Source organism: Melopsittacus undulatus, chromosome 5, assembly GCF_012275295.1.
Source record: "Melopsittacus undulatus isolate bMelUnd1 chromosome 5, bMelUnd1.mat.Z, whole genome shotgun sequence".
In the NCBI taxonomy this organism is placed as follows: domain Eukaryota; kingdom Metazoa; phylum Chordata; class Aves; order Psittaciformes; family Psittaculidae; genus Melopsittacus; species Melopsittacus undulatus.
The window spans coordinates 60409432-60434604 of NC_047531.1; the positions used below are offsets into that span (position 1 = coordinate 60409432).

The 25173-nt window shown below is 40.4% G+C and overlaps 1 protein-coding gene across 1 annotated transcript; it reads right to left on the minus strand.

Moving 5' to 3' along the window:
* Nucleotides 1–4708: 4708 nt before the first annotated feature.
* On the minus strand, nt 4709–23655 carry METAP2 (methionyl aminopeptidase 2). Its single transcript, XM_005143120.3, has 11 exons — nt 23355–23655; nt 22423–22524; nt 19069–19134; nt 18632–18734; nt 13968–14129; nt 12051–12232; nt 11876–11970; nt 11695–11791; nt 11103–11206; nt 8598–8713; nt 4709–7342 (listed from the first exon to the last, which is right to left on the minus strand). Exons 1-11 carry the CDS (start codon nt 23533–23535, stop codon nt 7090–7092), a joined length of 1461 nt encoding a protein of 486 aa, XP_005143177.1. The 5' UTR covers nt 23536–23655; the 3' UTR covers nt 4709–7089.
* Nucleotides 23656–25173: the final 1518 nt, after the last annotated feature.

Sequence of the window (25173 nt, forward strand, 5' to 3'; positions counted from 1 at the left end):
TCAACCAGATACATAGAGATTCTAAGAGACTCAAGCATTAATGGAAGAGTCTGTCTTGGGACTTGCGTGAGTTCATTATCCTCAATCATATTTTTTAAGCACATACTCAAGCCACTTAAAAGGAATCTTATCCTGCCATCTTTTCTGGAATGATTGCCTAGGCTGTGCTGAGGGCTGTTCCCCTGCACCTGCTCTTGCTGCAGCAGGCATTGCCAAGTCTCAAGGCTTTCTGTAAAAAACAGCTTAGCAAAAGCACATTCTGCTTCTTCCTATTGGTGCTCTCCTGGGTAGGAAAAGAGGAGGGAAGAGAAAGGAACCCTCAGACTGAGAGTTCTGGCCCCTGTCCAAGCAGGGGGAGTATAGAGAGAATTACTGCAGTCCAGCATAAGGGTGAGCTAATTCAGGTATGCTTGTCTGCAGCTGTTTTGGTTCTTTAAATTCACTGGTTCATGTAGCCAGCTCTGTGCTCTTTATCTAGAGTAAGGCATAAGCACGGTGTATGTGCTTAAGTTCCATCCTGCTTCACTCAAGCAAGTATTTAAAATAGAGCTCTACTGGAGCCAAGGAAAGGGCTAGTGGCAGAATCTTCGGAAGGCCTGTACCCTGCTGTAGGCCTTGGGAAACCAGACAGCTATTTGGTCAAAGGCCACCCTCCCGTTTTAGCAGCAGCTGCTCTGGAGTCAAGGTTCCACAACTCACTTGCAGGAACTCAGCAGAGCAGTAAAGACAAGAGTGCAGCAGCTCAGCACCTGTAATCAGCAACAGGGGTGTAGCTTGGTGCTCTGTTTTATTGTAGGACATAAGGTGGGCAAACCAACCTGATCATTCAGAGCTCCCTCCTTTATCAGAAGGAAGCTGGTCGGGTAGCAAAGTTACTTGCATGAAAGACTAATCCTGTGAAGGCATTCGCTCTCGCCATTTGTTTTAATCTACATTCAGAAAACCAGGTTAAGGTTGCTGGTGCAACTCCATTGCCACCTTGTGAAGAGCTGGCTCCAGCTCAGATACCTGCTGCCTGGTTAAGTGAAGTCCATCCTTGCTGAACTTCCTCTCACTGCACAAGCAATCAGTGCTTGCAGGAACGTTGTAAAGCAATTCTGTAGTAATTAATGATGGATTCAGGACCACCTCACACACATGACAATGCTCTATGACTGGTAATTTGGCAGCCAAGCACAGTGTGCACATGCACACAGTTATCACACAAGATGATAGAAACATTACCAGTAATTAGTTTTACATGCATTTATGAGGGCACTTGCTGACTCCCTTCCTCAGCTCTTCAGGGGAGCAGTTGGGTTGTTTCCCTGGATAGACAAGGGAAGCAGCAGTGTGCTGTCACCAGTCAGTAACAAGTACATTTGGAAAGAGTGCACACAGTGGCTGACAGTGGAAGGGGCCTCTGGAAATTGCAGAGTCCAACTCTGGCAAAACTGAAACACAGGAGGTTCCATTCAGGCAGAAGCAGAAACTGGTTCTACTGTGAGGATGGTGTAGCAGTGACAGGCTGTTAGCAGAGGTTGTGGCGTCCCCACCCTTGGTGCTATTGGAGACCTGACTGCCCATATCCCTGAGCAACCTGTCTGGCTGACCCTGTTTTAAGCAGTTTCCTCTTGTCCTGATACTGGGCACCTGGCTCAGTCTTCTTTAGTCCTCCCACCAGGTGTATAAATACAAGGTTAAAATCTACCCCGCACTTCCCCTCTCCAGGCTGAACACTACCACTTTGCTCAGCCTCTCCTCACAGATCAGCTCGAGGCCTCTTCATCTTCCTAACCCTTCGGTTACCTCACCCCAGCAAGTCTGTGTCTCACTAGGGCTAAAGAGAGGGAAGGGCTCACCTCCCTCGATCTGGGATACTCTGCCCAGTGCAGTGCTGCTGGCTCATGGCAAGGCTGTCCCCCAGGCCCTTCTCTGGAGAGCTGCTTCCCAGCCTGTGCTGGTGCCTGGGGTTACTCTTGCCCAGGCCAGGCTGTGGAGGTTCTCTCTGTTGAGCTGCGTTTCCCAGCTTGTCCTGCTCCCTTGGGTGGCAGCAAGAGGCACTGGTGAATTAGACATTGCCTAGGTTTGTGGCAGCTGCAAACTTCCTAAGAGGGCACTGACACATCACACAGCATCTTCTTAAATCGAAAAATAACTATTTTCTAGTTCCAGGTGGTAACAGGTAAGTGCATTCAGACAGCACGCAGTGGGATTGTGTGTCTTCACTTTAATGGGAAATAAGGCTTCTATGCAGCTCTTTCCACAGTTTAAGGGATTCAGAGATTTGGCCTTACTGAGAAAAGAAAAATAGTAATTTCAAAAGCTGGAGCAGCATACATCTAATGCTCAAAAATTACTGGGCAAAAGGCTTACTCTTAACTGCTGAGCAGTCTCTGCAGCTTTTGGGGTTTTTGAACACTGTAGCTTTGTAAAAGAAAAGCCAGCACCAGTATAAAAGCAAAGCAAAGCTAAAATCTAGATGACCTTCAACAGTTCCAAAAGTTGGGTGGCCATCATAACACAGATACCTAACTGGTTTTTCTTTTACTTTAAAAGTTACTCAGAACATTCCAAATTATGAAAACAGAACTGCCTCTGAATCCTTGCAGGAAAAAAACCCCATTCTCTATATAATTCATAACATCCTGCTTTAAAGCCTGCTATGCTTTTTTCAACTTACATAGCCTTTATCTCCACACCTTCATAAACCGTTTGGCAAACGCATTCTTTTGTGAATGACTTCAGAAAATACACTGCTACACTGCCTGCCTTTGTTTATGGACAGCTGGTTGGTGTTCCAATTTGGTACTCGACATCCCATGGAAGTGTGAAATCCCAGCAAATGATTAACTATAAAAAGCCTAATGCCTGTCTTCCTTCGTGTAGAAAAATATATATATACATATATATATATATTTTAAGTAAGTGTGACCTGGCAAAGTTCCTTTTCTCCAAAGACCACCTGTAAAAATGAACAAATTACAGTCATGTTTACACATCACATAATGAAGCTTCCAGGATCCCCTCTTTACTCTGGTGCCATATAACATGGATATTCCTTTAATATACTGAAGGCAACATGACACAAGGAGGCTGGAGGAAACGGCAGTTCTCACTGTAACAGTAACGTTACTTCCTTCACTAGATCCCGTTTCCACCTTTGAGGAATCATAGTTACCTTTAAAATACCTGCTCCCCTGCAAGCCAGGTGGCTGACAGCAGCTTTGAGGTAGCCAAGTGCCAGAAGTGGGTCATTATTTCAAGAGTCTGAAATGTTTCAGTGTGAAGAAGAGCGTGACACATGGAATACATCTTACAGCTGATACCTGACACCAAATTTGTTTCAATTTTTAATACCATCTGCCACTAGAAAGTGAGAATCCTGATCTTACTTGTAAGGTGGGAGGGACTTTTTGCAAGGGCATTTAGTGACAGGACAAGGCAGAATGGTTTTAAACTGAAAGAGGGTAGGTTTATATTAGATATTCACTATGAGGGTGGTGAGGCACCGAACAGGTTGCCCAGAGAAGCTGTGGCTGCTCCATCCCTGGCAGTGTTCAAGGCCAGGTTGGATGGGGTTTTGACCAACCTGGTCTAAGCAGAAGGTGTCCCTGCCCATGGCAGGTGAGTTGGAAGTAGATGATCTTTAAGGCCCTTTCTAACGCAAACCATTCTGACACACTGAGTTTTAAGCCAAAATGTGAGGTGTGGAGCTCCAAGGAAATCTACCATCAACACACAAGCAGAAAAATAATTTTTATATATGAGACTTTAATGATTCTGAATAATACTACCTCTTTGGTTCAAGTAAGATTGGTAGAATCTGGCCTTTAGATGGCAGGCTCCTGCAGTTTGAACGGATTTGTTTTCTATGAAGTACCCAAGCTGCAGAAGCGCTGAGAGACAAAGACAACAAAACCTGTCCCTCTGTGCAAGACTCCCACCTCGTGAGTGCTGTTTGCACCCACTAGCCCCCTTTTCTCTGTTCCATACTGTAAGAGCCATCTGACACAGGCCACACCACGGAACTACCCCAGGCCCAGCTCAGCCAAGGGGCACACTGCCAAGAAAAAGCACCAGGGCAGCTCCAGTGCTCACCCTTTGCAGCAGGCAGCTGCTTTTTTGTCAACAGCTCGAGGCTGTCACCTAAACACTAATACAAAGTCACATTCACTTTGCTTGCTTTCTGCCCCAACCTGCTCATTTCATACAGGTGGAGGATGGCAGGCTTGAAACTTTTCAAACACTGATGAAGACTGCTGCAAGCTGGCAGTGCCTGCTGCCTGCACAGTGTGCACGAACGGCTGCTGACCAGTGTAATATAGGACAACCTAACTTTGCTATTTACAGACATAAATACAAAGCTCCATGAAATGAAGACTTACTCAGGTGATCAAAAAGCACAAAAAAACCAACCCAAATAACACAAGCAGTGTGTCAAATCTAAAATTAGTCTCCTGGTTAGGAAAATCTTCGGCCATACCTTCATTTAAAGGACAGATCACACAAGGTCAAGCTGTCCATTCTCGGTTCTCAAATGATAACACGTCTCTCAAGGTGTGCATGAAGAAAAAACCCTGAAAGTCAGTTCCGAGCTCTCTGGCACCTCTAATAAACATACTCTACAAAAACTTGCCACTTCTGCTGCTGCACATAGTCAAGAAAACAAGATATCCCCAACCTCTGGGTATTTGAAGATGACAGATTTTAACATCTGGATCAAAAGTCTCTGACAAGCTGGATTTTATTTTTTCAATGCAAAGGCAGACATACGGCTTGCCTTCTATATTGACAGGTGTAGGTGCAGGACAGTCAGCAAGCAGCACAGGAAGCTGTATCCAAACAAATCCAATTGAATCTAATGACAACAAATAAACATCATGTTCTGCAAGTATTTTTTTGAGGCATTTCCTCTGCAACTTATCTTTGATTATCAGCTTCCACTGGGAATTAACAAACAGCCAGTAAGAAGTTAAAAGAATAGTGCATAGTCCAAAGCAGCTCTGCCAGCCTGGATCTTCCCACCATGTTCAGGTAAATGACAAAGGAAAACAAACTACTCATCTGTAATACTGATTGCTCTTGAAGTAACCTATCAGTCAAGATTAAAAAGCCTTAAGCTGCAGGAACAGCATCAAGCACTACTGAGTTGCTAGATAACCATCTTTTTAGGGGAGAAGTCTTGAATTAGCAGATGAGGGGCTAAGAACTGAAGAAAATTTGTCCTGTCTCTACTGGAACTTGTCACAAGCAGGCTTGTTACAAAGGCAAGCAATGAGTGGGAAGCTATCGGTTCTGCCAGAACCTGCTCCTATCAAGTCCAGAAGTGTCCCAGCAGTACAGTCCTGTTAGCATCAATAAAAACAGCAGCAGCCGATGTGCCCAGCAACTGTCTACACCATACAGCCGCCTCAAGTGCCAGTTTTCACTGCCATGTTGAAGTGTATACACCAGCTACTGTTTGTTTGGAAGCCAAGACACACATGCCCACACAGCTGCATACATTACTGAAAATACATTGCTGGGATGCCAAGACTCCCAAACAGCAACAGAAATACACATTCCAATATCCCATTTCAGTCATTTCTACAAGTTCAAGCACTACTTAGTTTAAACAATACTTACAATCAGAAGAACAAAACGACCAGTGTCTCTTATTTTAAAACTGCAAGCAGTAGATGACACCGCTCCCCTCTGAACTGTAGCTCACATACTTGGGTTTTAAATGACAAAAAGGCAGCTTTTATGCAAAGACAGCGAGGGAAAGAATTGATATTTCTAAATTAATACAAACTCCTCTATAAATAAACACAAGCTGTCACTATAGAGGAGCAGGTCAAGTGTCTCTGTTTCCTAAGCAGTTACATTTAAGGCACTGTTGCTGTCCTAGGGAAGAAGCTGTCATTTTTGTTACTAATAACTGTATAAAATGTTAACAGGTAAGTCATGAGGAAAATATACGGCAAAGGAAGACATACTGCAAACAGGCCCAAAAGAGCCATGGGATTCGATTTATCTTTAACAAATTGAGATTCAACAGTCAGGTTCACTGCAGCAGGAAGGCAGATAATGAGTGACCTTTTACACCAAGAAAAGGTCAGATACTCCAGATTAGTTTGCCTGTATGGAACAACTTTTAACACTCCAAAATAAATTAATGTTTTTCTTGTCCCCATAACTTGTCCAATTGAATGTGAACTTTAAGGAGCTGGGAATCACATGAAGGAAAATTTCACTTCATGCAAGAGGGCATATCAACAGCAAAGAATATGCAGAGATAAAGACAAATATTGACCAGCCCAAAGTTGCATGTTGCTGGTAACAGCAACAGAGACCACCAAATACATTTGACATGTTCTAACACAGCTGACATCTAAATCAAAGACTGGCACACTCAAAACCAGATGTACCACACATCTCTACTGATGTTGCCATATTCTGCTCAGCAAAGAGTTGACAACTTCTTGCCCTGTATCCCAGCACTGACAAACTGTTTAAACAAGCACTGAAAGGCTAAGTTTCATACTTTGGGTAAGACAGGTCCTGTATCAAGACAAAAATGGCAAATCAAGTTTGTAAAATATTTAATAGAGCAGTTTCCCAGCAGACTCCTGACCAGAATCGCAACCAGACTTCTAAAAAGTATATATATTTTTTTTAGATCTGAAAATTTGTCTATTTTTTACAAAATGTATTCCAGGAAGTTTAAAAGGCAATATCATAGAGGACTTGGGCGCAGAAATCAGGTGTAGTCATTCAAAGCATTCAAGTAGGAATATGGTAATATAAATATTTTAAAAGCATCTTTTCTCATAAATGTTCAAAACAAAATGTATAACTCATTCCAAACTAAAAACTGAACCTTATAGCACATGTTTCCCTGAACAGAAAAAATAAGTAACTTTTGAAATATTTCTAAAGGGCTGAAAGCTTTTTCCTCGGTTAGTTACATTAGAAGATTTGCCTTTGATTAAATTCCTTCCTTTCCAAATATGGAAAGTATTACATCAAGTCCACTGTGAAAACAGACAATATGTTGCAAATTAATTCTGGTATAGTATGTTCCAACAAAGCCTAGAGTATAAAGGTGCTGAGGTGGCTTTGAGGTTAGTAGTCATCTCCTCTGCTGACAACCTCCTTGCACGTTGGGCGCAGCAGTATAGTATGCTCAAACTGTGCTGTGTACGAGCCTTTGATGTCGCATAAGGGAGGATATGGATCCACTATTCCCAAGTCGCACAGGTTCTTCAATGCCATTAGGTATTTACTCTCCCCCAGACGGTCAAGCCATCTGCGGCAGAAGGCAAGAGTACCAAAGTTTTCATTGATAACATTTAGCAAGTGTTTTGCTCTTGGAAGCCTGAAGAAAAAAGAGAAGAACATGTTTGAGAAGGAAGAGCTATCACCAGTAAGCATTTTCTGCAGAAACAGAACACACCAATTAAGAAAGGGTTAGATTTCAAGGTATTTTAAGAGTGCCCAGTCATGGGATATCTGTATACACCTATCAGGTGTTCTGTTCACAAAAGAAAGTGCATTTTCCTCCTGCAAAGACACCCTTCAAAACAAACCTGAATGCTGCTGAACACCTTGGCCATCCATTACAAACAGGGGAAGGTATATGTGAACATATCTGCATCTAACTACACAAGCAAAACTAACTGTAGTGACAGGAATTATTCTCTTAAATAATAAAAGGACTATTAATTTCATAAGCCTGGTGATTGAAAACACTGAAGGTTTACTGCTGAAGTCAAATACTCACTAAGCTTTTTATTTATGCTTCTTGCAATATATAATCATAAGGATTAGTGATTTAGACACCTGCTAAGAAGTAAACTTATTTCCAAACATAAGCAGCAATGCACTAAACCAAGAATTTAAAACCCACCAAAAAAAAATTCCTTACAAACAAAACAGGTGACATGAATAGCCTGATATATTCTGGGAATAGCACTAAGACAAAAGATTGTAAATCTATATATTTAATATACAGACTAATATACAAACATTACCTATATATTATTATTCATAAAATTTACCAATGATGGGAAGATTGTTAAAAAACAATCTACATTTCTGAAGGCATAATATATTTTCTCAATTTCCAGATTCTTTGTAAATCTGTAACAATATGGAATTATTCCATTTAGAGCACAAAGGGGCCTATAAGGATGTCAGAGAGGGGCTTTTCATCAGGGACTATAGTGAGAGGACAAGGGGGAATGGGTCCAAATTAAAACAGGGGAAGTTCAGGTTAGATGTAAGGAAGAAGTTCTTTACTGTGAGGGTGGTGAGGCACTGGAAGAGGCTGCCCAAAGAAGTGGTAAATCCTCCATCCCTGGCAGTGTTCAAGGCCAGGCTGAAGAGAGCCCTGGATAACATGGTCTAGTGTGAAGCATCCATGCCCATGGCAGGGGGGCTGGAACTAGATGATCTTAAGGTCCTTTCCAACCCAAACCATTCTATGATTCTGTATTTCGTAACAAAAACATTGCTAACATCACCCTTTGAGTCCTCTGACAGCCTTATTAATTAGTGAAGAACCTGCACTGTATCAAATTTGATCCCTAAGAGAGTGGTCACTCTAGTGAAACATAGCAAAAGAATCCAACCTTATTGGCACATGTCCAACATCAAAGTTCTTCATATAATGAGAACACTCCATATCGTCATGAACAACGCCTTTTCCTGTGCTACCAAAGGTTTCTATAGCATATACTTCACCTTCCTAGGAGAGAAAAGAAAACCCAACAGGTCATAATACGTTGCAATACAAAAATAGGTAACATTGGGCCATTCTGATACAACCATATCAGTGTAACAGCTTCTGAATACAAGTCATTGAATATGAACAGATTCAATCACCAAACCAATTTACACAGTGAGGTTGCAGACATCTCCAAATCATCAGCTGTTCATGTTAGTACTGCTTTATCCATTTCAAGACGTAAATATAATCGCATTTCTAGTCACAGTTTCTTAGAGGCACTGCAGTTAAAACATTGTAAAACACAATACATCTAACATAGCCAGGAAACTACAGTCCGCTGCAAAATATCTGCTAACTGGAAGTAATTTTCCTTCGCTATTCCGGTAGAAGTTCTAGGAAATGTATAGTTTAGTCACAGCAAATAGATGTTGATTACAGAGACTTATGGCACTGAAGAACTTTCTGCCCAATTTCTGCAAGAATTCTCGGGTTACAGTTGCTAGCATAAACCTTTAACCTGCTCACTTCCACTCCACAAGATTAATTTCTCCAAGAAATGAAGGTGAGTATATCTATAGAAGGGCATTATCAAAATTCTAGCCAAGATCACGCCAAAAGCCATTATATAAACTCATTTCTGCCAAGTGCATTCACATATCCTTGATAGCAAGACTGTGAGAAGGACTTAGAGCATCAAACATTAAGAGGCAGTGGGAGCTGGATTTTTCAGTTTATTAAGCTACTTTGAAAGTCACAACCCAAAAAGAACAAGCCATGTGAAAAGCAGTAATGCTGGCTTCAAATTCAAGAAAAAACTCCTAAAGATTCCCCTGCATATTCAACCGACTGAATTTAAAAAAGACAAAATGCAAAGCCACAAAAAAAAATAAATTGCACTTTACACACACTTTTTCAGAAAAAGAATCATCAAAGACTGTGTTTCTCTCAGTCACAAAACACTCACTGGATTGCAGTTTGATACTATAATTAGCACAGCACAGTAAGAGCTTGGTTATGCTCCATGTTCTTCACTGGCAAACCTCAATGTCTTTAATGATGCAGAGTTGTGTCCCAGGTAACCTACAGAAGCTGAAGGAATTAAAAAAGTTCTTCTCCCCAGTGTCTGGATATTCAATTAACACAAAATCAAAGCTCTGAAAGCTTTAAATATGATTTACTTAGAGAACACAAATTTTGTACTAGTAATACACAAGACCTAACCATTCACTAAGCTGAAACAACGACAGGCACACAAGCTTTTTCTACCTTCCTTTTCCAATACTCCTTAATCCCACTGCACACTCCTATGGGTAAGAGGATCATGAAAACTTCGTCTTTTTGCTCACATCATTAAGGTGACCAACAATTATGATACGAGTTTTGGGTGATGAGAGTGAGCCTACCTCAAGAAACAGTCCCTTCCAGACCACACCTGTACCTATTCAGCTCTTACAAGTCTAAATTACTCAGATAGGCTTACTAGTGATCACTGCTGATCAGTGATCAGGCTTAGAACAAAATTAAAAGCTTATTTCATTACCAATCTTTTAAATTGGCCTTCTTGTTAGAACATAAGCTTACAGCAAAATGGTGGTTAAATCTCATGTTCTATATTTTAACACTATCTCTCCAATTGGCAGTTTGTCATACCATGTACAGCGACTTCTCTTCCCCTGCTCCAAAATGCTATCCAAACAACATCTTTCACTTAGCCTCTCACATTAACTACAAATATGCTTAATTATCTTGCATCTGCAAAGAAAAATTGCACTGAAAGCTTTTCAAGATAGATATTACATCTAACCATTAATTGCAAAAAGTCATCCAAAGCTACTGCACTACAGAGATATTTCTCTAGAATTACCTGAGCAAGAGAAGATTGGTTTGGGGGGACAGGTGGTGGTGGTGCTTGGCTGTTGGGTTATTTCAATTACAGAGTGATCAAACAAGGAAAGTGTGAGTGACCGGCAAGTTGAAACACCTTTTGGGAAAACTCTGTCCCTCAAGGTTACCCCAAAATCTGAGTTCCTGTCCTTTTCCCTGTTCCAAAGTGCAACATTGCAATGCTGCATTTAAGAAATTGAGAAATAAATATGCAAGAATTTAAGCATCACTAAGGTCATTTTAATTTCAACAGTTTACTTGTTGTTTGGTGGTTTGTTTTTTAAATAGCAGACTTCCAATGCTTCAATTATAGAAAGCTTTAGATACCAAAATACTACAGGGCTAAATGGAAAAGCTACTCAGAGTAAGAGTGATCGCTCCTCTAAAAGAACACCACAAAGTACAGCAAAGTTTTTCCTCTGCTGCTATTACCCACTCAGATCACGAATACTACACATTAGGAGTACACAGGAAATATTCAGTGACATCTGTGGAAGTTTAAAGATTTAAGAACTCAATTTACCTCCATTCTTGTGGCTTCCCCTCCTTTCACAATGGGCACCGTTTTTCCAGCATGTACCCTATATGGTCCAATCGAGTGTCCATTCAAATTCCGAATTGGTTTAACTTTTGAAGAAAACATCAATATTACTGGCAATTTCCTAACAAACGCTTAAACTTTTAAGGCAATTTGGTTTGTTAGCCCATACTGAATGTACACTAGTGATTCATTATACTGCAGAGGAGCTAAACACAAAACTATCCATGCATCTTGTACAAATTCCAGCCAAGACACAAGCTAATTTTGTATGCTGTATCAAAACCTTATTTAGGACTAGCAACTCCAACAGTAGCAAAAAGTTTATTAATAAAACCAAACAGCAGGTATCAGATTATTTGTACATTTTAAAACAGTTGTTTAGCCATCATCTTATTGTTAAATATAAAATACTTAGAAGGATATGCCAAGAATATTTCACCAGAGGAATATTTAAAGCCAGCTAGAAACATGTATTTATGCAAAACACATACTCTGCTTCTATAGAGGTCTTCCCAATTTGTACATATACACATACTCTAAGAACAACTATCCTTATATACAGACAAGAACTTGCCTTGGTATGTTTTGCCATCAATTTCAACTTCGTAAGACTCCATAACTTCTTGTATGGCCTCCCCCACATCACAGAGGCGTACATCTATTCCAGCACACTGAAAATGAAGTGCAAATATAAATTGAAAATAAATGCAGTTTACTGTGAAAGACTTGGTAAATGACTTGCATAATGCTCATACCTTTATTCCAGTATTTGTAGCATCCTTTACAGCTTCTAATAGTCTGTCATATTTTGGATTGAATGTGACTGTAAAGGCACAGTCAATAATACGACCTGAAACGAGCAGAAGTTAGTGTCACAGCCTTTGCTCTGAAGAGTATTCTCTTAGTTTTAATTCATAAATGAAAACTAACCACTAATATGTGTTCCAAAATCTATTTTGCAAATATCATCATACTTCAGGACTGTTGGGTCACCAGCATTGGGAGTGTAGTGGGCAGCGCAATTATTCAGAGAGCACCCAGTAGGAAATGCAAGACCTGCATTTAAACCATTTTCCTTTATCAGCTTACGCGAGCAGTCTTCTAGTTTTTCACTAAAAGGCAGCAGAGAGAGAGAAGGAAAAAAAAAAAAAAGAACATAATGGTTGTCATTAGTATTTCTTATGATGATGTCAAATAAATCAGTGCAAGAACAAAACCTCAGAAAAATATGCAAGTGAATGTTTTAATGTGAAATCTTAAACTACTTGTATGATAACTAAGAGGAGACCTAGACTTTAAGAGATAAATACAACACAACAATCTTCACCTCTTTGTGTTGTTTCGTCTACCCCTTCTTGAGAAAAACTGAGTACTTCACCAGTGTTTTTACTCTAAATTTAAAATACCCATTCTCTACAAACTACATTTAACCCACTCTTCCTGAGCAGCAGTGGTTACACAACTGAAGTTTAGGGAAAGTAAATGGATTCTTTACAATTACTGGATTTAAGGGAGAGGGAAAGGCAACAGTATATGCCTCTATTAAAAAAAAAAACAACAACAAACAATTAAAGGAGGACAGGTTTTTTTGTTTTAATTTCTGTTTGTTTTTAATTTAAGTGATAACATAATAAAATAAAACCTTATGGGATTAGGTTTTGTTCGTGATTTTTGTCTACTCTCAAGCTGTTAGCTACTGGCAAGCTACAGATCCATGCCCACTGGTGGGCACTCCCATAGTGGCAGTGAATGCTGTAAACTGCAGCTCACCTCAGTGCACCACACTCTGGTTTTATTTAAAAAAGCTGTTCACTCAGAGCAATCTGGGAAAAGAAGAGTGTATTTTAATAGGCAAGTCTCCATAGCCTGAGGTACTTTAGGAAGAAAAGTCATGTTTTGAGAAAATTATTGCTTATAAGTGTAACAGTCAAACTGTATAATTCAGTATGACAGTTTTGTTTCAGCTAGACTAGTTATTATTAAGGCAGCTGTCTTTCTTCTGCTTTCCCTGATGGTATATTACTTATTTCCATTATCCTCACACAGTTACCTTGGGAATCAGCTCTCTTATGATCCTAACTCTAGTCTGCACAGGCCTCAGTCATATCAGGCTGAAAGCACCTGATTTTGGAAGTTAAACTGTCCTGGTACCAGTGCAGTACTTGGACAGTAGACATTTACTCTAGACAAACTAAAGGATGTAGAAGAATAGTTGGAAGAATAAAGAGAATCATCCCAGGTTAATTATTTCTTTAAGTTTTACCTTAACTCATGTTTATTTCACCCATTTGCTCAGCTATTTCTCACCAACTGTGGATAACACAAAGAAACATTGTGTTTCTCCAGAAACATCAGTTAGTGAAGACTAAATATAGACAAAATCTTCCTGTCCCAGAAGGAGCACACAGCCATACCATTTTTATGCCTCTTTACCCACCCCCAGGGACAGACTACACCTGCACTCATCCACAGAGCACTGTCCTGACAATTCTGGCAAGAGCCAGGATGTTTACTAGTGCTACTGCTACTTCTCTAAGCACTGCAGAGTGTGCAAGAGTAACCAAGGCACTGAGCATTACAGATCAAGCATATGCTCAAAATAAGTGAGCATAACTGAAAGCTGAGTTTGAAATTCAGTATCATCCCAGGCCCTGTAAAGCTAAGAATATGTTATGGGAGGAAACTTTAGGGAAATTATCAGTGATACTGGTTGGGTGTTTCAGACAGAAATATCCAACACTTGTGACACAATGAATAAAGCACACAAAATTGACACCAAACCCCTCCCCCTCTGGAAATTAAGAAAAAATCTACAGCAGAGGTCTTTGAGAAAATCTGCATCCTCACCAGATTTCTATCATTGTCATTCCAGGTTTTATCCAGCTCATAACGTATTTCCTCACTTGTCTGTGTGCCTCCGCAGCCTCCCGAAAATCATTCCAGATTTCCTCGCTGGCTTGGTCTAGAGCTTTCTTTTCTTCACTAGTTATTCTCCAAGCAGCAGTTCGCCTTCAAAATAAAAGTGTGTCATGAAAAGTTACTATAATCACAGTAGTCATTATAACTTCTGTCTAAAGCCTGCAGTGTTTATTAACCAGTCAGGTCTACATCCCCCTGTGCAACAGAAAAGATCCTTATTTATAAAACTTTCAGAGTAAGAGAAGCCTGTAAAAGAAGGGAAAAAAATGTACCACAGACTGAGACCTGTGAAAAACATTGCAGAAATATAAATCATGTATACATAGAAATTAAACTCAATTAGACCATGAACTATATTATTCCCTTTATGTTTTCAAAAGCCTTACCTCCCAACCCTCCCAAAAGCACAGAGAAGCAGCGTGCTTGAAGGGTGCATAATACTTTTCAGTGCCTACAATGCTACCTTGAGTTTAGCACAGCAAATCACTGCAACATGCTCTGCTCATGCAAAAAACATGTTACTCATACAGACAGTGCTCCTCCTGTATGGAGAAGAATCTCAGCACCGTGGAGTAGCTGCTTGGCACAGAAATTGTCACTGACATGAGACACAACAAGCTCCTTTACAATTTAAGAGCTTGCAGTTCTAGCATTACTTTGACTCGTCCTTGGAGCACTCAGGTAGTAACAGCTAACTCAGTGGATAGTAACTATGACATGCAAGGAAGTTACTTTCCAAGTTTGCTGGCTGGTGAATTAACATCTGTTCCAGGACGGGTTCACTCATTTTGGTTCCTTGGAAGATACAATACTGAATATAACACCAGTTTTGAGTGTATTTTCTTTTTCTTATTACTGTGCAAGAAGCCATACATCTACGGTTCCAAGAAACCAAACAAAAAAGTAATGCAAGCACTCCAGCAACTGTCAGAACTTAAAAGACTATTCTTAGAGATACTCTTTAAATGGTGAAGCTGAAGTCCCGTAACAATGGAAAAAACCCAACACTTAGCAGCATCTCTAAGAATACCACACATGCTCTGCAGGACAAACACTACTAAGAACAATACATGGCTGTACATCCTGGCAGGCGGATCATAAAAGAAAAGGGATGATGGACAAGATGGACCAAAGATGCAACTATGCCAGTCTGCACATTCAGAAATTTTCACCTTTATGTGAGCTGATTCTAAGCAAACACACAAGAATGCAGAGTTAAAGGATTACTTTTCCAAATCCATAGGTGAGCTACTTACCTGTTTCATAGGTACGTAATTTGGCTCAACTCAAAGAGTTTCCTTCACAGCCAAAACCAGGTATGAGTGAGCCAACAGACTATGCCCTACAATTTTGCTGCATTTTGAAGTATTTAAATAGAGGCTTGCAACCCTAAAGCAGAGCTGAAAAGACAAAGGAGGATAACAGTCTATTCTATAAATTTTTTCTCAGAATGACCAGAGGAAACAAATATCTCGAGACCCTTTTGTTTCCCTTGAACTTCCTGCTTCTTTTCAGATAAAGTAACACCAGTGCAAAGGAGAAATCCCACGCTTACTTTCCTATGCAGTTTTCTTGCTCCAATAGCAAGCATCACACTTGCTACTCTTAGAATATTCCTTAACACTGGAAAATTCCACTAAAAATAGCAGGTTACAATACCTGAGCATTTTCCTGCACTTGAAAACTGGATTACTGCCAGCACAGCAGTCATGGCACAAGAAGACGGAAAAGATGTATTGCAGAAAAACAGCAGGAGACTCAAGGATCCTTTCAGACTGTTCTGGATTCCAGCAGGGAACACCCTCTGGTAACAAGAGCTGCTGACAGAGTCTGGGAAGCTGCTTTGCCATCAGTCACAGTTGTAAGTGCGAACTCCAGCAAACTGGCAAGAAGCCGTCCTCACCCTGTACTTCTGTATTTCAGCATATAGTCTCTCCATGCAAGACAACTAGGGGACAAAATAACCTCTACACTTAAAAATACTGCATCAGACCCAAGGCGCTTTGCTGCCAAAGCAGCACCACTGCCACCCTGGCACTCCAGAAAGGAGGTGACAAGAACTCCTGCTGGGGCCTAAGCACCGCAGGACAGGAAAGATAATAGATGAGATAAACGTCTCACCAAACATCCTGTCCTTGCACAGGTGCAAGAGCTAACAAGCCTTCCCAAGGATATATTTTAACTAATATGCTGTCTACCACATACCAGTTTAAGAAGTTCATGTCTTCCTCTAAGGCATTTATTCCCATCTTTTCAGTACAGTTCACAGCCCCCAGTTTTCACTAGAACAAACTTTTTTAGGATTGTGCTGTAAACCAGATTTTAGTGATTAAACACAAGAATTCTAGAAAAAAATTCCCCAGATTATTTCAGATATAAATCAGATAACAGCACATGGGCAGAAACAAGCAGGCAGGGACAAGAATTCCTTAATTCCACTAAACAAAATTGGCATATCATAAAATATTGCCTATAGTTTCTCCACCCTTCTCATCACATCATCTCAAATTCAAGTGTCTTCAACAAAAAGTGCAAGCCTTCCAACAAAACCAAATTATTGAGATACAGAAATACCAAACCTGTTAGTCTGGTTTTTACAGAAGAATTGATTCTCTGCTATCTTTTCCCTGAAAATGTAATTATACCCACTTCTAATTCAACTTCCTGCACAAAATACACAATTTGACATTGATAACAGGCAACGTTAGAAAGCATGTGACATCAAGAATTAAGAAAAGAAGTGCAACTCTTTAAAAAAAAAAACCACCAAAACCCTACTGACCTCAGCATACATATGCAGCAGCACAAAAACACTTCACTGATACATCAAATGAAACTATTATTCAGAATAGGAAGTATCCTGGCATTCAGATCAGCTACTAATTTAAGTAACTACTTATGCTAGGAAATGCTAAAGTAGCATCATAAGATTTAAGTATTTAAATTAGGAAGAAAACCAGGCATATATTTGCTTAAGAAAATTATATAAAGAAACTATTTCAGGTTCCTTAAAGTATATTCTTCCATGCCAGAAGACTCTCTGCACAGAAAAGATGTCCCGCTTAAGTCCTACTACAAAAGGTGGATTGGTTGGTTGGTTGTTTCTAACCCCCCTCCTCTTTCAGTTTGTTTGTCTGTTTTCTTTTTTTTTCTTTTCAAATGAGTAGTAGCAAACCCAGAGCAAGACATTTAAACTTCAATAGCTGGATACACAATAGATGTGAAAATAGTGTGTTATTTGTTAATAAACTATGCACATGCTTAAAATGTGTATAATCTTATTTCCTGGATTGCTTAAATCACATCCCTGTGACCACGGCATATACACACATGAACACTTAAGCCTTAATAAAGGAATCACGCCTTGATCAGCCTGTGAGGACTACCCTGTGAAAATCCTTCATTAGCATGCTAATACTGCACATACAAATGAGGCAGTCATTTATAAATAAATACAAGCACACCTTGTGATCAAACTGAAGTCATTAAAAAAAAATGCTGCCCCAAACCCCAATTTTAATCTCATAAAGATGAAACTGTGCTATCTGTGAATATCTGAATATGATTTATAGGACATATTAGACTGTTAACTATGTTGCTTACACTATGACAAACAGGCATTGACTTTTATCAACCGATAAATGCTTTGAAGTAATCTGATTCTGGAAAAAAACATTACTGAAAACTAAACAATGCTTTTAGAAATGTAAATATTTATCTAGTCCCACTACTCCTTTTGGTTTATACTATGTTTTCAGAGTTTAGATTCAGAATTTCCTGAGAAGTTTTCAGTAATACTTGTTTTTTTTCATTTAGATTTTCATGCAATTCAAGCTAATTCCATGTCCTGGTCTGCTCCCTGCCAAGCATGACATTCCACAAAACTTCATGTTTGAATAAAAATCAGGAAACTCAGTCAAGCTGGTATATATATCCCAATTCCTAACATGACATAAGGAAACAGCAGTACCCCATGAAAACATAAGGATGCAGATCTCTGATCCAGTAAACCACTAAAAGCTGTTGTTAGTTTACTAAAATTGCACATTATTCACACATCAGTATGAATTATAAAAACCAACTTAGGTTATAGTAACTATAGATGCATACAAACAGAGGGAAGAAAGTGTGCAGAATATACCACTTAGGCTTTTAAATTTAACTGTCTCAGCCTGAAATTGACATGTCTCTACCAAAATACTGATAAAAATAACAAGAAGTTGACACCTACATGCCCCTAAAACTGCTGCATAACAGTGTCTTATCACCCTAAATTTTAAACCTCTCAGTTCTAATTCAGACTATATTTTCCTTACAACCTCTGTATTGAAATCCTGTTGGTCCCCTGGGTCTCATGGTCCCTTCACACCAATTCTGCTCATGCAGGCCATACCTTAATTAAAAGGGTACAGAAGGGGGACATTTCTGGCCTGAAGACTTCATTAAGCTCTTAAAAAATCCAGTTAAAAATTATTTAAAAAGAAAGGAAAAAAAGCACATAACTCACTTTGTCCGTTTAGTTGCACATTAACAGTTTCACAATTCAACACATTCAGATTACAGCATTTATTTTTTAAGATTAAAACACTCACCCATCTTGTGTTGATGGGTATTCACATTCTTCTCCCTTCGGGAATACATTGCTGGGAAATAGATCACATATTGGAATAGAAGGTGGATCTGTCTGCACCTTAGCTGTCGAGTATAATTTAAGAAAGTTTTACATATGGTACACTGAAAATACTAAGTAGCTTTTTTCAACCATAAAAGTTAAAACCACACAAGTTATTTAAGATCCCCGTCCTAGAATTTGGGCTTCTATGATGATCGTATCATGATGCCCTTGTTTAACTGTTATTTGGCCAATGCTCAAGGTGGCATTCAGGCATATGAGAGAGAACTCAGCCAGACATAGCTTACAAACCAAAACTGCACCCCAGAATTTGTTTCAACTGCCAAGAACAGCACTTACACATGCTTATACCAAATATTCATGCAGTCTGTCTTTATTTTTGTGTGTGATACCTACGTCCTTTCTTCTTTTTCTTCTTTTTCTTCTTTTTCCCTGTTGCTCCATCTCCTTCACCCTCTCCATCTACAGGAAAGAAAGTGCTCATGTAAACATAAAATAACTTTAAAGAACCAAAGAATCCTGAATGAAACACAAAACCATCTGGACTATTTGGAAACACCTTCACAGTAGAATTTAATGGAATAAAAGACAACAGTTAGCAGCTGCCACCAAGCCATTAGCATTTTCAATCCCTATACCAAACACAGACCTAAGAAAATACTTTCTAAAGTTGACAACTTAAACATATCACCAAACAGAAAAAAAAAAGGCAGCTCAGGGAAGAGTTTTCAGAAAGTCCTACTTCAAATTCTTCTCTTCTCAGTTCAACAAGATGTCTGAGGTTGGAGGAGGGTATGAGTGAGAACTGTTAAGACAACAGCTAGCAAAAAGCTAGGAACTACTGCTTCAAACTCATCTTCTGATGCTTTAGCTATCTGGAAAGATAATGTATCTGGAAAGATAAAAAACCCAAACAAGTAAAGATGACAGCACTTAGGTCAGGATAAGTTTTAGCTGGAGATAACAGGGAAAGTCACAACCAACACTGAGCAAAAACACTGCAGGTGGGAGGCATCAGCAGAGGCGGTCACAGAACACAGCAAGAATCATCCACACCATGTTACCATCATATTTGAGAGTTAACAGTAACACTGCGGATTTCACATTTGGCTACATCTAATGCTTTATAAACAATGAAGTATTTATCTAATGTGATACCATTTAACTAAACCTTCTGGACCTAAACACAAGCTAATTTCAAAATGGATAAAATACCAGTCACCTACATATACAACATTAATTTTTATCTGAAGTGAAAAGTAATACTGAAAGAACTTTTCGAATCCAGTCAAAGCATTACCATTTTGAATGAATTTATACAGACACTTGTATATCCTCATTTATATAAAACCAAAACCTAACCATAACCCTGACCAGTTGTTCCAGTCACTAGATTTCAAGCCTCTCATGATGGTCAGTGTCATCAGTATTTTTATGCCATGGTGAATGCTGTAATCCTGCAGCTGAGGCAAATTTCAGTAATGTCTCACCGCTGCCCCAGCACAGCTCATTTTGACATTAAGTATCTTTATTTAAATCACTGTAAAAAAAGTAAAAAAAAAAAAAAAAATAAATAAAATCACAAGTACTTTGTAACAACATAGTCCAGCCTACCAGACTCTCCATCAATCCATATTCCACAGGCAACCAAAAATCCTTGGCAATGCAGATAAAATTCTTTAAAATGTGGTAACTTTGCCACATTTCTCTTGACCTTAAACTGTACTCAAACCATTCATCAAGAAATGAGTTACAAGTGACTCCAGTTCATTCACCAGGTCATATTTTGCCTTTTTTTTTTCTTCTTAACACTAGGCCTAAACACAAAAAATAAAAGAAGAGGTATAGCATTTCTTAAACGTTGTTGCTGTTACTATCTGCTTATCATGGATTTTTCATACACCACTGCACATGAATCTGCCAACTGCAAGCCAAACTAGCTGGGCCTACACTTTCATGTCCTTGAAGACTGCTGCAGACCAACTGCTGCCAGAAACATAACTACTGCATTTTAGCATTACCCTGTTTGTCTTCAGGTTATTTAGCTGTTAATGAAAAAAATATGAACCGGAACAGCAATTTCAGATCTTTGCAAAACTGAAGCTCAACCTTAGCCATTTTGATACAGCTGTTTAATAACTTAACATTTTAACCTGATATTAAGCTACCTATCAGCATGCTTTAACACTGCAATGGAAATCTGAGGAGTCCTTTCTAATCTCTCTAATTTGAGAAGGTATATACAGTCTCATCTCTGAAACCACTCAGTTATAGGCTTATCAAGTTAAAAAAAAAGGGGGTATGTATGGAGGTGGAGGCATTTTATTGTTTTAATCTAATGCAGAACCATATATCAAAGCAACACCTCTGAAACTACACAATTAAGATGGCAAGTGGTAAGAACCAATACAGGCAAGAACAGACAGTTGCATTAAAAAAACAACAAAAAACCTTACATCAATTTTTACTTATCTGCAAAAATATCACTGTTTTTCTAAGAACATATCCAAGTCCAATGTGTGGAAAAAAAGGAAGATTATTATTTCAGTGATAGGACCATTTTTTTTTTCCTATACTTTCTAATACTGTAATAGTAATTGCTAATACAGTAAGAAGGTTAAAAGAGCACACAACTTGATCTGTGACTAACAATGTAATTTCTCCGAGATGTACCTATAACTATTATAATAACTTTCACAGAATTTTTTTAATGATATAGTTTTCACTATCCTCCTCAACGCCTCTTGCTCCAGCTCCAGTGATGGCAAAGCCCACATAATTACATTTGAACTCCATAACCTTAAATACACCACAACACAAATAAAGCACCAGAATATACTTCTAGTGAAAGTAACTGCATAAAACTTGTAGCCGTATATAAATCGATCCCACCACAATTTGGTTGGTTGGGGGTTTTCTTGGTTTTGTTTTGTTTTCTAATTCTACATCTCATTTATTAAATTCTGGAATTACTAGTTCCAGCAACAGTCAACTAAGAAGACTTCTCAGCAGAACAATAAGAAACATTTAATGTGCTCATCCAACTTTAAATGCTAATTTACAAGAAGGAAACTAAATTACTAACAATAAAGGTATTAAGTGTTCATTCCTATTGAGGACTATCTATCAAAGAACTAAATACAGACTCTTAATCTCATATTCCTACACAAAAGATGCATCCAGCCTGGACTGCAACACTGGGCACTTCCAAAGCACCTGCTTAGAACACCAGCTGCACAGTGAAACCAACACACAAGGTGTATGCCTTGCTTATGTATTAATCTCTCTTCAGTTCAGTTTTAATGAAAAATTAGGACTACTGATGAACAGATTTCAAGTCACAGGTTAAGATTCTAAGGCCTTCTATTAATTGAAATGTTCCTTTAAAGTTTTCTCTGTATATTTTGTTCAAAGCCAAGAATAAGAGATGTAATTTGGAACTTAAATTGATGCTGAACATGGTAACCAGAGTGAGGATGATTTATAGCTTACTTTACCTTAAACTAAACATTTCCCTTCAGCAGAAAGATCCTTGAAAACAAGATTTAGCAAAGCTTTTATATCTACTATTTTTCACACATATGCATGTGTGACAGCAAAACTGCTGCCGAAACAGTGAGAAGTATAGATAGTTTCATCTTGCCTCTCCCATGAGGGAAGAAAACAAAAAAGGCATCTGTGAAAGGTTTAAGTAGAAGTCTAGGAAGAAACTGAAACTGGAAATGTGAAGGGAAAAGATGTTACACTTGCCTTCATCATCATCATCTTTATCTTTCTCCTCCAGTGCTTGCTTATCCAATTGTTTTGCTAAGTCATCAAGAGAACCTTCCACTTCTTTATCTGTTTCTTGTCCTGTAAAATTAAAGTATGACTTACAGCAAAAGGATAGCTCCATATTAGTAAACAACAGCCCCCCAAACTTATAAACTATTATGCTGCAGTCACCCTAGAGAGACCTAAACATATGACGATTTTTAAAATTTTTAAAGTAGATCCAATGTCTAAGATTGTAGTGCACTACAGTGACAGGTACTGTTACTGAAACTTGTGCATTACTCAGACATTACCCAGACGCTTCTGATTACTTTTTTTCTGCCTGGATAACAAACTCCTTCTGCCATCGCAGCCGCGTGCTCTTGTGAGATAATATGGGCGTGCAGTAGATAATTATAAAGGCACAGCATGATCATCACAAACTGCTAGCCTGCTAGAGCAAACCCAAACCGTAGTTCCTCTACACTAGTTGCCCAGACTTGCTCCAGGCCTCTCAAGAGAAGCAGGGAGGAGTACCGAGACTCCACCATGCGCGATGACTTTTACAGCAGCCGCCTTACGCCCTTCTCCCCCTCAGGGCATAGGAGGTGAGGAGGGGCAGCGTCTCCTGCGTGCACAGGAGCAGGAGGACTTCCCTCACCCCAGCTCCCCTGGGCAGCAGCAACAGTTGCAGCATCCTCCCGACCCCTCCAGCCCCCTCCTTGCCCAGAGATCCCCCTCAGCCCACACAGCCGCCGCGGGCCGAGACGGCGGCGCCCATCATGCCGCCCGTGCCCTGCACGGCAGGACCTTTTGGCCACCTACAGCCACCCGCTGCCGCGTACAAGGCCCGTTCTGCCGGCTTGCAAGCCCCTCAGGCAGCCCAACAGCCCTGTCAGCGGAGGGTCCCGGCGGGGCCCGGCCTCTACCCGCGGGGTCCGCTTTGCCCTTCTTCTTCTTCTTGCGCTTCTTCTTGGCACCATCCTCCGCGCCGAGCCCCGCCGCGCCGCCCTCCGCTCCGTCCTTGTCCTCAGGCTCCGGCGGCAGCTCGCCGTTGAGGTGCTGCTCCGCCGCGGCGGCGGCACTACCCGCCTGCCCCACGGCCGCCATGTCGCCGCGGCCGCGCCGCCTCCCACACACGGTGCGGTGCGCTGGAAAAGAGAGAGCAAGAGAGCGGCAGGGCCGGCCCTCTGCTCTGTGGTAGGCGCGGGGCACGCCGGGAAGGCTGGAGGCCTCCTCGCGCACCGCCCCTCAGGAGCGCACGCGCGCCGAGTCCCGGTAGGCGGTGGAGGGTGCTGGGCGTTGGGGTAGGGGGTGTCAGCGCCTCCTCGCGGACCCCACACCGGCTGCTCGCGGACCCGTCCTCCTTCCCGGCTGTGCTCTCTGCTGTCTCCGCAGCCTGCCCCCGCGATCGTTGTTGTCAGCCTCTGTGCTAAGACCGGTCGTGCGGTGCTTTCTGTCTGTAGTCCCCACCGACACCCAGAGCTGTGACCACATGGCGTTTGAGGTGTGTGGGCTTTAGCGTGCGACCTTGAGTGTGCAAGGACCTCTTCAGTCTCCTGCATATTGCAGCTGGCTAGAATCGGAGGGGTGACCCAAAACGCATCCACACGGCTGGGTTTCAGTTTGGAGAGTCAGTGGGGTAAAACGGCATGCTGGTAGCCATTGCAAAGGGAGGTTTCAGAAATGCAAGCAGAAACTTGCTCTTTCTTCATCAGCAAGTATATTCTTCCAGCAAGAACAGCTGCCATGGAATTCTTACACCATTTCAGATTTTACAGCTTGAGAACACTGTACAAATGAACAGTCACATGCCCATGGCAGGGGGGTTGGAACTGCATGATCTTTGACGTCCCTTCCAACCCAAACCATTCAGTGGTTCTGTGAGAGGAAACTTGTACAGAAGGAAAATAATATCAGAAAAAAAGAATTTGTTCCAAGTCCCCATGGAGCAAAAAAGGAGCCATCAAATCTTGTCCCATTTCCACCACTACCCAGAAAACCAAGGAGAAATGGCACTATTACCAGCACCCACTAATGGTTCATTAAATCAGCTTAATTCTTAAATTTCCTTTAACAAGTTCACACTTTTCACAGGCCTTCTACTAGTATAATCGTGCTGGCTAAAAATACTTTTTTTTTCCCTACCTTCCCTTCCTTACTGGCATATTTTAACAACTCTTGCCTGAGATGTATTTATAGTATATAGTATAATATCATGTCATGATAGTTTGTAATATACACCAGTTATAAATGGGCCTTATCCTGCATAGCCCATTTTAAAATGCTTCTGCAGTCAGGTCTTTGCTTGGGAAAGATGCTTTGTACCTTGAGTACAATGCCTTATACCTCACGGGTACAAATTCTGCCCCCTCAGACAGTTCTCAGCAAGCACAAGACTTCAGGAGACTAAGCTCATGCTCTAGTACTGATCAAACAAACCTCATCCTACTTTGTGCAGGTGTCACAGGGGTATGTTCTCCAGTGCTTTGGCTTCTAAGAACAATCAGACATGGAAACATCAGCTGTGCCTTTCATGGTAGTGGGGTGGGTGCTGGGAAATTGACTCCTCTGGGCTTAAGGCATGTTCAGAGCGATGAGACACACCCCAGAAGTTGGGAATTGCAGTATTATCACTTATTCCTCCTTTAAACCACATTTTTATATGCTAGTATCAATTAATGCTACTGGACCACCTGTAGGAGGGTCCTATTACTATGTGTGAAGCAGAATAAGCTTTTCAAAATA